Below are 14,469 nucleotides of genomic sequence, written 5' to 3'. Positions count from 1 at the left end.
GCACTTTTCAGGAAATTATCGGCATCGGGAAAATTTTCTCGACTCCCTGGGCATAGAGTATCATTGTACTTGCCTCACAATATACAAATTCATGCAATGGCAGGCAAAGAAAGCCCTTCAATTAATAACTGTGGAAGTGCTCAAAGAACACTAAGTTGAAGAGAGGCAGGCCAAGTCCCAGTGCGGACGTAGAACCATAAAGAAGAAGAAGATAAACCATTCAGAAATAAAACAATAGTTTTATTTTCTTTCTGGGGAATGGTACATTCTGGGGAATGGAATTCTGGGGAATGGTACATTCTGGGGAATGGATTTCTGGGGAATAGTACATTCTGGGGATTGGTTTTCTGGGGAATGTTATAGAATCGTCAAAAGTCACTATTTAGCCACTTTTTGTCTATCTGCAAGTCACTATTTGGTCACTATTTTCGAGGATTTGGTCACTAAAATAACTATTTTGACTATCAGTTCTTGCTACCAGCCCTGAATGTGTTGTTTCTGCTTCTCTGGCGCAGGAAAATGCAATTTAAGTGCGGTATGATGAATTTGTTTACTGGAAGTTTTTTTTTAGTTTTTATTAATGTGTATTTTAACTTTAATGCTAATTCTACACTAACATTTACTAGAAGTGAAAATTATATCTATAAAACGGGTGAAGGCAAAATAGTCGCAAAATAGTGCCATAGCTCAGCATAGGAAAAGTGCACTTTTTTCACTTTTTCGTATTGAATTCCGCATCGTAGAGAAACAAACGAGCAATTTTTGGAAAGAAAATTTAATTCTCTTTCAATTGCGCTTAGATTCGGTTGGTACATACGAACAATTTATGTGATTAATTTGAGGAGCTCTTGCTATGCCTCCGGAGGGCGATCTTCCGGATTTTTATTAGCTGGCCAATCCGATGTCTGCCGGCGTGGACATCAAGAATGATGATAATGGAAGCCTTTGCAAATGGAAAATAGCAACTTCTAGAGCAAAAAATGAGTAAAATTTGACGACAAAAAATTGACTTTTATATGTAAACAAGCCATTTTCTCCTTATCTCACCAAGCGCCTCTACAATTGGGGGTCATCTGGATTAGCCTATATCGTTTGAACAAGTGCTTTTGTTACATTTTTTACAGCAACAAATCAAAATGATTTGAATTTAATTAACACTAATTTCTGCGCTTCTGTTGAATACGTCCTTTTGATACAAAACGCTAGCCTCTTGTTGGCATCCACTCATCATGAAACAGAAAGATGTTTTCGCATTGACAAATGTTGCGTCAGTGAAGGATGGACCCGTTGTTTACTAGAAATCCTCTACATAGAGATGAGCGGAAGTTCCTCCTCTTCTTCTTCTTGGCGTAACGTCCTCACTGGGACAAAGCCTGCTTCTCAGCTTAGTGTTCTATGAGCACTTCCACAGTTATTAACTGAGAGCTTCCTCTGCCAATGACCATTTTGCATGTGTATATCGTGTGGCAGGCACGAAGATACTCTATGCCCAAGGAAGTCAAGGAAATTTCCTTTACGAAAAGATCCTGGACCGACCGGGAATCGAACCCGTCACCCTCAGCATGGAAGTTGCATACGTCGATTCGGCAACGCTGTTTGTTTTGTTTACAACAGCTTCCAACACTTACCACAAAGCTAGATGTTCAAACTTTTTGCGTGACTTCGTTGTGGTGCAAGTTGTTTTGTTTACATATTCTAATTATGGTAGAATTTTTTTTTCAATTTTTTGTTGAAATAGCGGAGCAATCGAAGAAATCTGAAATTCAATGCAAAAGTGTTACGCTTATCATATCGGCAGAAGTGAAGCAAGAAGCAGCAATGGAAGTTTTTTCGACAAGTTCAGCAACAAAAGTGTCGTCATAAGCATGAGCTTTTGAAAGCAGAATTAATAAATTTTTATCTTTTTACTAAACATAGGGGGATTAGGGGCATAATGGACACCCGGGGCGAAATGGACACCCCTGTTTTTGCCGAAACCGTTGACTTTTATGTAAAACTTTTAATATATAAGTGTAAAGTAACAAATCATGGTTCTATTTTTCAAAAGTACCATTTATATTGCTCCAAAATAACCAAAATATCATTGAAATTGAAATATGTTTTTCATATGGTGAAATTCTTATAATTTCGAAGCAGCATCAAATAAGGTATTACGAGTGTTTAAGTGTGTTTACCATAAAAACAAGTGAATTGTTACGTTATCTACATGTTTACGAAGATTTATCATTGGATGAAGTATTTTATTTTTGATCAGAATTTACTTAAAATAGCAATTTAAATGTTGTAGTCGATTCGGGGCGAAATGAACACTGGCAATTACGAATGGATGTACGCACATTGCATACTGTTAGGCGTTTTAGATCGTTTGAAAATAACCAATCCGATTATTTTAGCCTAAAGTTTATTTAATTAACTAAGATGTTATCTAAACTCGTCTAAGATGGAGTATTATATCTGTGGTATTGGTCTCCGTAGGAAAATTACTTAACTGGTCGATGTTACCAAAGAATTAGCATAAAATATTCAGGGGTGTCCATTATGCCCCGATGGGTGTCCATTTCGCCCCGTACCTTTCCTGCCAGCCCTGAAAAACACACGGTTTACAATTCGTTATTTCTTCACAATAAAGACATTCTACCTGCTGTAAATGATTGAAAGACGTAGGAAACAAGTTAGAGTTGTAAGTCAACTGATAATATGTTAAGTTTTACTCTGTTATACAGGCCTAACGCACTCATTTGCTTAGGGTGTCCATTATGCCCCTAATACCCCTACATATGCCGCCAATTTCTCGATATTAAAAATAAATAATTTTTATTTATTTAGTTCCGATTGCAATACCATTCAAACGACGCCTTCCTACGAACGATAAGCATGTTCATTTGGCTCACACTTTGACAGTTCTCTCTGCACGATTGGCTCACAATGGCCGCCTCCGCAGATCTCTATAATGTAGGATTACTATTGTTTACGTACAGTAGCGACATCTGCGATTTGCAAGTAGGTACGCGAAACTGAGCTCATCTGTCAAGTAGTGGGGGGGTGACAAAAACTGTTTTTTGATTCGCGCCAAGCGCAGTGACAGATGACGGCTTCATATCACGGCATCAGGGTTGTAGCTGAGGGGTGGTAGCACATACACTGAAGTTTTTTTTTTTACGGCGGTAATGGTACCGCGTAAAAAAAACGCATAAAAACCGCATTATTTCAAAAAACCGCGTTGTTTCAAAAACCGTCGTAAAAAACCGCGTTGTTTCAAAAACCGTCGTAAAAAACCGCGTTATTTCCAAAAAAAAAACGTAAAAAAAGTAAAAAAAATTCAAGTTACGCTGGATGTAATCCTGACTATTTTGCGCGTAGGGTAATTCATGTATTTTGGACAGGCTAGTTCCCTAGCTTCCTTAGTAAGCAATTGATTATTTTGCAAAGTTATTGTCGTCGCGGTTGAAACCCGAAGTTTCCTCACACCCGACAATCGAATTTTCTGAAAATCTATAGGTGAAACCTAACGTCGGACGTAGTGCGCTGGACAGCGGACCTGGCCCTTTGTCCAGCGCACTGTGCCCGACGTACGTCCGACACACGGTTTAGGAGAAACATCAATTTTCGCGTGTCAAAAATTCCGATTTTCAACTGCACGAACAATACTAATACGCTTATAATGAGCCTCTGCACGAATCTGGTGTACTGCTCACTCCCACAGAAAATTTGAAAACAGCGCGCACAGTAAAAGTCAAATGTGACTTTTACTGTGCGCGCTGTTTTCAAATTTTCTGTGGGAGTGAGCAGGACAGGGCAAATTCGTACAGAGGCTCATATTATCCGTTGCAAGAAAATAGAGAGCGAAAATGGTACAAAATCGCTAATAGATCTCCGCTCGTACGTTTAATCGTTCTGGTGTCTTTTACAATAAGTGCGCGAATGGGCCAAAGAATACTGCGCCGAAAACACCAACACGATTTACCGTACTGGCGGAGGTATACAAGCACTTGCGCTCAAAAATTTTCGCGCAACACATAATATGATTGTACACTCTGAAAAGTTTTCACGTCCGATTTACATGAAAACATAGGTAGTTTTCGTCCATCCACTTTTTCATGTACAGGGTGTCGACTACCTGGAAAGTCAGGGAATGTCAGGGAATCTATTTTTGGACCTGGAAAATCAGGGAAAGTCAGGGAATTTTGTTGATGGTCAGGGAAATTTTTCCACGATAATCATAAAACGATGTATTCCAGTTATACCACATGTTATGGAATTTGAAAAACTTGCTAAATTGTTTCTTCAAACTGTAACGTCCATCATTCTGATTTACGATCAAATCAATGTATTAACTTCATCCTGATTTTTGTAGCATTCAGTTAACGTAATGCTATTCTGCATTTTAACATGAAGCCTTATTTCATAACAAAATTATAAGTCCGGTTAATAATCTAAAACTTAAAAGTACATGACACTATACTCAATGTGATGTTTGGCGAACTTTTGGTGATATTGTTTTGAGATGCCTCACTCCTGCATCTTGATGGGTTGCTAATGAATTTTTTGGTGGGTAATGTCTTGCGATGTCCAGAAGTTTGTTGTTCAGACCACTAGTAATTTTTATTATTTTCTGGAGATATCTTAGTTGAAACTTGAGTAATAATCCCTGGAAAATTTTCCCGAAATGATTGCGTAGTACTTCGTCTGATTCATTCTAGATATAAGCTCCCAGTGAAGCTTAGTCTGCCTCTTCAACTTAGTGTTCTTAGAGCGTTCATGATTAACAAAAATTGTAATCATGATTAATCATTGATGATTATTTTTTTTATTTCGGTGATTATTGATTATAATTAATGATTAATTTGCTTTTAAGGATGATTAAAGATTATGATTTATGATTAAATTTGGTTTTATCTGTGATTATTGATTATGATTAATGATTAAAAATGGCTCATTGATAAAAAATCATGATTAATCATAATTAATCAATCACAAAAAACTGGATGTGATTAAAATATATTTGCTGTTTAAAATATTTTTGAAGTTTCAAAAATAAAAAGTAACTCTGTCTGGGAGATTTTTGAAAGAAGAATCATAAATTATAATATTTAGAGCAGCATTAAACCAACTTTAATTGAATAATATATTTTATATGATAAATCATTTTAGGGTATGAATGATTAATGATTGATTAACTTTTTTCTTATGATTATGATTATTGATTAATGATTAAATTGCGAAATCAGTGTGATTAAGATTGATGATTAATTAGAGAAATTTTTGTGATATGATTAATGATTTTTGATTAATCTAAATCAATAATCATGATTAAATTTATGATTAATCATTAACGCTCTGCTTTAAGCACTTCTAAAGGCAATTAAAATTTTATGCACTAGAGAACTGGATTCCCAAGTTACTTCACACCTTTTTAATACATTTTTAACTCATGGTGATATCTTGACCCCAAAAAATCTAAAATATTTTACCCAGATCCTTGAACTAGTCTTCTTTTGCAAAACTCAAATACAATTTCCAATGAATTTTCTAAAATTATTTAGCAAACTTTCCTTGACAAATCCTTACCAGACTTTTCGCATGCCTTTCACAAGTTTTGTATCCAAACGCCATCCTCTCCTGGTCTCCTGGCATAGTCCTCACATGATTTAAATGATTATTTTTTTTCAGATTACTCGTGACATGACTTGGTGACATCGTGAAACAGCATTCTTTAGAGTTTTTTTTTTCCAAGATTCAAAAAAGTTTTCTACTGTGTTCTCGAACAGACCACTATTTAAATTATTGTAAATTTAAAAATTTGGGTGAACTTTAGAAGTGTTTCTTGGTACGGCAAAATATCTGTGTTGATAACTCACGAATACATCCGATATTATCAATGATGCGTACCAGATAGTATTATATGCAGGTTTAATTCTTTGATAAAAATACCTATGTGGGTTAAATTCTGAAAACAAAACTGTCCGGCCAAAGCCTGGTCTTCATACACATTTCAAAAATTTTGTATGAACAAAAGTCTACGTGGGGAAGGGAATCGGGGTGGGGAAGAATATCGAAACATCTACTAGACATCCTGTAATCTTATTTAAGGATTCAACCGATTTCAATGAATGCTTAGCAAGCAAACCCGTACGAATTTTCGAAAGCGCTTGATGGAGCTATTAAAAGTATTTTGTAACATAATTTATACAACATAATTTCTTGCTGAAGGATTTTGTAGAGTGCTCAACGGATTTTATTTTGAGATTTTTTCATTATGAATATGCGAAATTTGCGACAAAATTGCAGCCACAAATTCTGAACATCTAAAGTAGTTCTAACTTATAAAACAAAATTGGGATGTCACCCTAATAGTGTTCTAGGAGTAATGTCTTTCAAATATCCTAGTTGCAATGTCGGCGTTATTAAAAAAAATGTAAGTTGGTCTTCTTAAAGAATTTTTATCTAAATTAGGGAATTTTTTGTGGACTTGTCGAAAGTTATTTTCAGCACAGCGTATCAGGTAGAATAATTCTGAAGAAATACTGTAAATATGCCCCAAATGTATTGGAAAAAATCTGGTGCATTTCACTTGGTTTTTTTTTCTATTTTTCCACTCCTAGAAAAAAAGCAGGAAAATTCAGAAAACTGAATTTCATCTCATGAGCAGATATCGTTAAGGTTAGATTTACATGACCTGGAATTTTTAGTGAAAGTGACTGGAAAGTCAGGGAAAGTCAGGGAATTTGATTTTCAAAATTGAGTCGACACCCTGTGTAAGTTTTACCGGAATGACACGTAACCCAAAGAAAAATTGAATCCGAGAGTTCACATGAAAAGTCAGGTAAATCAGACATGATTTTCCGGTAATATTGACGTGATATTGTCAATAACTTCCACATGAAAACTAGGTAAATTTTACCTGAAATGTTATTCCATTTTAAATTTCTTTCGTGTCATTTTTACGTGACTTTTTAGTCAAAATAACTCACTGCAGATCCGGAAAAAAGGTCAAACTAAAATCGTCTATTTATTTTAATCAATAATCCACAAATCACATGATGCAAGCTTCCGGAACACAAGCTGTCACGGCGGGGGGTCACAACTGAATCTGTTGATAGGGGCTTCGATGGATAGCCGACCTGGACCGGGCCGTAATGATCTACAGTAGCGAACGCTTCATCTTCTGAAGAAACCGGTTAGTCATCATCTGGCGCTTCGGACGGATGCACTTCTTGTTGATCACTATTATTTGCTGGGTCGATAATGTGGAACCTGGAACGTTGAATCGTTAGCTGCGCTTCGATTGGTAAGAAGTGGAAAAAATTACCAATGACCGAATAGTACATTGCTGAAAAAAAAACAATAAAAATCAGTTAACTATCGTAAAAAGGATAAGTTACTTAGGGGCCGTCCATATACCACGTGGACAGCTTGGAGGGGGGAGGGGGTTAGCGAAAAGTCCACGCTTGTCCACGGAGAGGGGGGTGGGGGTTCGTCAAATGTCCACGTGGACAACATTGACATATAAATTAGGAAACAAGAATCTACAAACGAAACTAATTATGTCGCATTATTGATGAGATTCTCTTCAACAGTTCTTTCATACATTTTATTTTATTATACATTGTATTTTAGTTGTAAGTTACTTCTTCAAGGACAAAATCATGGTATTGATGCACAGACTAATTCTGGAACTCGATTTGAATAGGTCGTATGTGCTTTTGTCGATATAATATTCGATTAGTTGGATTCGCTTCTTATAGCGGAAATTGTTGAAATTTTACAAAATCAATACAGGTAATCTTCGATATAACGTACCCTCGATATAGCGTACCCTCGATATAGCGAATTCGATATAACGTACATTTTGCTTCGATATAACGTACAACATAGAACATTTAAATTTTTCCCGTGAAAAACCCTCAGATAAGCTACGAAATCACTCAAATCAGTGTATTCTTGCAGTTTTAGCTTTGTTAGGGGCCGTCCATATACCACGTGGACAGCTTGGAGGGGGGAGGGGGTTAGCGAAAAGTCCACGCTTGTCCACGGAGAGGGGGGTGGGGTTCGTCAAATGTCCACGTGGACAACATTGACATATAAATTAGGAAACAAGAATCTACAAACGAAACTAATTATGTCGCATTATTGATGAGATTCTCTTCAACAGTTCTTTCATACATTTTATTTTATTATACATTGTATTTTAGTTGTAAGTTACTTCTTCAAGGACAAAATCATGGTATTGATGCACAGACTAATTCTGGAACTCGATTTGAATAGGTCGTATGTGCTTTTGTCGATATAATATTCGATTAGTTGGATTCGCTTCTTATAGCGGAAATTGTTGAAATTTTACAAAATCAATACAGGTAATCTTCGATATAACGTACCCTCGATATAGCGTACCCTCGATATAGCGAATTCGATATAACGTACATTTTGCTTCGATATAACGTACAACATAGAACATTTAAATTTTTCCCGTGAAAAACCCTCAGATAAGCTACGAAATCACTCAAATCAGTGTATTCTTGCAGTTTTAGCTTTGTTAACAAAAATTAGCTCAAATTGAGGAAATTTTTTGTGTACGTTATATCGAAGCAAAATGTACGTTATATCGAAACACAAAAAACGAAATTACTTTTTCATGAAAACTCATGTTTTTCAATAATGTTTTTGTGTATTTCACCGAAATCATTATCTGGGTTTAATTTCACGTCGAATTCATCATAACTAACATAAAAAATATTAAAATTTTCTCTGCTTCGATATAACGTACACTTCGATATAACGTACAAAGAGAAAACTTTTTTGTACGTTATATCGAAGAGTACCTGTACATACAACCGATTCCTTACAAAATAGGCTTTCCGTTTTATCATTAACAGCCACCGAAATATCATCCATATTTCTACTATCGATGAAAGCACATACGACCTTTTCAAATCGAGTTCCAGAATTTGTTTTAAATTATCAGAATTTTTATTTACTTAGTTTTCTTCATCGAGAAATATTGTGGAGATTTAAAATGGAGTGTACACCATGCAAATGTTGATGTTTCAGTCAGAAAATTTTCATTGAAGTTCTTTATGGATTTTTCGATGTTTCATATAAAATTTTTAAACTACTTCAAAGTTTCAAAATACATGTAGGAATTTGCAGGCTAACCTCAAAAACTTTTTTTTGTAGGTTCCTTTAAAATTTAAGATGTTTCTAATGGATATTAAAGTCTTAACCTCAGCAATACAATTTAGTTGCTGTAATTCTTGTTTTTTGTAAGAATCTAAGAAATATAATCTTATCTCAACAAAAATCTAGGATTTAAAATTAACTTATCTCAACGAAGCAATCAGACAATCATAGATTGAACAAACATTCTAAAAACATCGTCTTCAACCAGAGGCTGTACAGACTAAACATTGAACAATTGCTAACCTTAGACGATGGGCATTACAAAAAAAAAAACACCCAGTGAAGAATTTTCCGTTTGACGAAAATTTTCACCAAATGGAGCAAGAATCGAACCTACACTCTCACAAACATGAAGCTGAATTAAAAACAATGTTGAAAACTTGTAGGTATCTATTTTGTGCTACCTACTTGTTTGTATTCTATGTGAAGCTATAGAATATTTGTATTTTATAAAGTTTTCAATGTTTAAGACATTGTTTACGAAGAAAAAAAAAAACAATATTTAAAAACAAAACTTTTCAAAATCACTTTTTCCATTTATTTTGGAAATATGAAAAAAAAAACCTTTTTTTTCGGATGTCCACGTGGATATTGGGGGAGGGGGGTAGGGGTCAATGAAAAGTCCACGCTTGTCCACGGGGAGGGGGGAGGGGGTCAAAAACCATGAATTTTCTGTCCATGTGGTATATGGACGGCCCCTTAACAAAAATTAGCTCAAATTGAGGAAATTTTTTGTGTACGTTATATCGAAGCAAAATGTACGTTATATCGAAACACAAAAAACGAAATTACTTTTTCATGAAAACTCATGTTTTTCAATAATGTTTTTGTGTATTTCACCGAAATCATTATCTGGGTTTAATTTCACGTCGAATTCATCATAACTAACATAAAAAATATTAAAATTTTCTCTGCTTCGATATAACGTACACTTCGATATAACGTACAAAGAGAAAACTTTTTTGTACGTTATATCGAAGAGTACCTGTACATACAACCGATTCCTTACAAAATAGGCTTTCCGTTTTATCATTAACAGCCACCGAAATATCATCCATATTTCTACTATCGATGAAAGCACATACGACCTTTTCAAATCGAGTTCCAGAATTTGTTTTAAATTATCAGAATTTTTATTTACTTAGTTTTCTTCATCGAGAAATATTGTGGAGATTTAAAATGGAGTGTACACCATGCAAATGTTGATGTTTCAGTCAGAAAATTTTCATTGAAGTTCTTTATGGATTTTTCGATGTTTCATATAAAATTTTTAAACTACTTCAAAGTTTCAAAATACATGTAGGAATTTGCAGGCTAACCTCAAAAACTTTTTTTTGTAGGTTCCTTTAAAATTTAAGATGTTTCTAATGGATATTAAAGTCTTAACCTCAGCAATACAATTTAGTTGCTGTAATTCTTGTTTTTTGTAAGAATCTAAGAAATATAATCTTATCTCAACAAAAATCTAGGATTTAAAATTAACTTATCTCAACGAAGCAATCAGACAATCATAGATTGAACAAACATTCTAAAAACATCGTCTTCAACCAGAGGCTGTACAGACTAAACATTGAACAATTGCTAACCTTAGACGATGGGCATTACAAAAAAAAAAAACACCCAGTGAAGAATTTTCCGTTTGACGAAAATTTTCACCAAATGGAGCAAGAATCGAACCTACACTCTCACAAACATGAAGCTGAATTAAAAACAATGTTGAAAACTTGTAGGTATCTATTTTGTGCTACCTACTTGTTTGTATTCTATGTGAAGCTATAGAATATTTGTATTTTATAAAGTTTTCAATGTTTAAGACATTGTTTACGAAGAAAAAAAAAACAATATTTAAAAACAAAACTTTTCAAAATCACTTTTTCCATTTATTTTGGAAATATGAAAAAAAAAAACCTTTTTTTTTTCGGATGTCCACGTGGATATTGGGGGAGGGGGGTAGGGGTCAATGAAAAGTCCACGCTTGTCCACGGGGAGGGGGGAGGGGGTCAAAAACCATGAATTTTCTGTCCATGTGGTATATGGACGGCCCCTTAAAGGATAAGATCGATAGGATGAATACTTACGTTCCTATTCTTCAGGTTTCAATAGGCGGAAACAACTCAGCGTTTCTTGGCACCAAGTTCTCGTTTTCGAAGAGCTCCAAAATTTGCTTAAGTTGATCTTCAGTCACCGTAAAATTCCAATGCCGCGTTCTGAAATATTTGAAAACAGAAAGATTCTGATGGTGAATTAATACGATGTTAAATTAAGTCAAATCTTTAACTGTAAACAATTACCTTCTAAAAATGCAGCAAACTTTGAGCAAACTACACGAAAACTTTAGATCAGTTAGCAGATCGTCGATTAATTTGTTTGTAGACGCCATATTGGTTTATTTCTGCATACATGAAATCCACGTTCGCGGAAATGTCAAACTCACAAACACACTAACACAAAGGCACCGAAGCCATCCACGTTTAAATGTGATCAATGTTACTAAACTTTCGAGTAAACATGAAGTGGGAAGCAGATAAAAGTTACATGAATCACGTAACTTATGTGATTTTGAGAAGGTCGGTTACATGAAATTTCACGTGGATCGGACGTGAAGAATTTTTAGAGTGTACTATGCGCTCCTGGTGACAAAAACCTTTACGGAAGCATTTTAAGCTGAGAAAATCACAATTTCCAATCGTCTGTTAGAAATATTCCAATGATTACTTTACTTGGCGATTGTTGGCGATGCAAAATTTCACCTCAACATGATTTTGTGCGTGAATGGGATTCAGTCACACTGCATGTGAGGTGATGCGATCACGTACGTGTTTGAACCACCAGCCCAAAACATAATGTCAACACAGATAGGAAAAAGAAAAAAATAACAAAGTGGATAAAAAGAAAACCGTCTTCGCGAGTCTCGTCTCAGTCCGTCCTAAAAAAACCGCGTTATTTCAAGACCCGTCGTAAAAAAACCGCGTTATTTCAAAAACCGTCGTAAAAAAATCCGCGTTTTTTCAAAAACACGCGTAAAATAGTCAGCACCACATCTAACGCGACTTGACTTTTTTTACGACGTTTTTTGAAATAACGCGGTTTTTTTTACGACGGGTCTTGAAATAAAGCGGTTTTTTTTACGGCGGGTCTTGAAATAACGCGGTTTTTTTTACGCGGGACCATTACCGTCGTAAAAAAAAACTTAAGTGTATCTCCATGTTTAGCCATGAATACTGCTGAATCATGGAAATAGTATAAACTAACAAACATTTTCTTGCAAATAATCAAATTTCTCCGCTTAACAGGCAACTATTTTGATAACTATTACAGTTTTTGTGAAAATCGATGAAATATCGCCAGACCCACAGAATACGCCTCCAAGTATGCAATCGCACAGCATCCCCATGTAGTTCGTCAGATGACCAAAACGTTTTTTTACGACGGGTTTTGAAATAACGCGGTTTTTTACGACGTTTTTTAAAATAACTCGTTTTTTTTACGAGGTACCGCGTAAAAAAAAACTTCAGTGTACCATAAATAATTCGGAATTCTATCGGCAAGTTAATGTCTGTCCACAATCGCAATCTTATCACGACCAATAGTTTCCCGGTCGCATCGTGTACTCAGTACACGCACCATCAATAAAGTTCGCTGGTAGTACACAGCGTGTGCGTGGTGTCGCTGAGAGTGGCCGAAGACGAGGGTTAACTGTTTATATGATGAAACAAAGTGCATTTTGTCTCAACTTAGTCCATTTCAATAAATGATTATTTTTATTGCTTTCTAGAATCAACACAAATAATAAGCAAACCCAAAATGGATGATGATCAACAGTTCTGTCTTCGATGGAACAATCACCAGAGCACACTCATCTCTGTGTTCGACACACTTTTGGAGAATGGAACATTAGTTGATTGCACATTGGCAGCTGAAGGAAAGTTTCTGAAAGCACACAAGGTCGTTCTCTCGGCATGTAGTCCATATTTCGCGGTAAGCTTAATCCATACATATTCATAGTTTCGGTGAATTGCATGTATGTTCTCTATTATAGGCACTACTCTCACAACAATACGACAAACACCCAATCTTCATACTCAAAGATGTGAAATTTCAAGAACTACGCGCCATGATGGACTACATGTATCGTGGCGAAGTAAACATCTCACAGGATCAGCTTGCAGCTCTTTTGAAAGCGGCTGAGTCCTTGCAGATCAAAGGCCTGTCGGATAACCGAAGTTCATCTACTGCACCACCACAACAAAAGCAGGCACAAAGTGAAGCTTCGGCATCAAAATCGCTCCTGGCACCAGTGTTACCTGCCAGCAAGGTAAAACAAATTATGAAATTGTGTTGTAAACGTACGTTTTGAAACATTTTTTTTTTGTAATTTTTAGGTTTCAGGCTTAACGATTGAAAATAAAAGGCCTTTGAAACCGGATATACGTGAAACAGATGTATCTGGATCTCGAGAAGGCTCTGTCAGCCCTACATTACGCAAACGTAAAAAAATTCGCAGAAGGAGCGTCGACAACAATAATCAAATAGGTATGTGCTCTCCAGTTGTTAGGGTATAGGGTATGTGTTCCATCAGTAATCTCACGCTCCCATATTCATCCTATCCGAAAACAAGCGATTACGGCACCGGTTGATTCCGTTCTTTTTGTTTTCATGGGTGCTCACTTCTAACAAAAAATACAAAAATAAGAAACAAAACAAACAACGCTTCAATCCTTTGTTTTTCGTAGGATGAAAATGGGAGCCACATGCTTAATAAGGGAACGAATACCCTACATACCGCTCGAAAAACCGACTTTCGCATATACCTACCAATCTATTCAGCTCGACGAACTGAGCATGTGTGTGTGTGTGTGTGTGTGTGTGTGTGTGTGTGTGTGTGTGTGTGTGTGTGTGTGTGTGTGTGTGTGTGTGTGTGTGTGTGTGTGTGTGTGTGTGTGTGTGTGTGTGTGTGTGTGTGTGTGTGTGTGTGTGTGTGTGTGTTTTCCTCCCTACCACAACACTCAGCAGAGAAAACCGATTGGAAAAACTCTGCTACTTGCCTCGATCCCCCTGGTACCACTGACGCGACTGCTTCAGGGGGGGCAATGCGCTCATGCGCTCTCCTTCTTCTGTGTTCATGCACATTTCTTCGCTTCTAAATTTGTTATTCTAATCAATGTCTTTTTTAATTTAGTGTTCGTACCTAACCTATCGCCATTCAGCGACACAGTTGGTACTACAAACATTCACCAAATTTGTTATTCTAGATGCTGCTAGTTTGCTCCGAACAGTGCTCTTTCGGTGCCA

At 36.0% G+C, this 14,469-nt stretch overlaps 1 protein-coding gene across 1 annotated transcript in view; it reads left to right on the top strand.

The window, feature by feature from the left end:
* LOC109425229 (protein bric-a-brac 1) overlaps positions 1-14,469 on the top strand; it is a 63,504-nt gene that overhangs the window by 13,931 nt on the left and 35,104 nt on the right. The window contains exons 2-4 of the mRNA XM_029880304.2: positions 12,953-13,155; positions 13,217-13,492; positions 13,560-13,710. Of these exons, the coding sequence (XP_029736164.2) occupies positions 12,982-13,155; positions 13,217-13,492; positions 13,560-13,710 (601 nt within the window). The 5' untranslated portion in view covers positions 12,953-12,981. The remainder of the gene's footprint in view (positions 1-12,952; positions 13,156-13,216; positions 13,493-13,559; positions 13,711-14,469) is intronic.

The sequence above is a fragment of the Aedes albopictus genome, chromosome 2 (assembly GCF_035046485.1).
Source record: "Aedes albopictus strain Foshan chromosome 2, AalbF5, whole genome shotgun sequence".
Classification (NCBI taxonomy): Eukaryota; Metazoa; Arthropoda; class Insecta; order Diptera; family Culicidae; genus Aedes; species Aedes albopictus.
The sequence above is the reverse complement of the archived record's forward strand: the minus strand, read 5'-3'. Positions and strand labels throughout refer to the sequence as shown.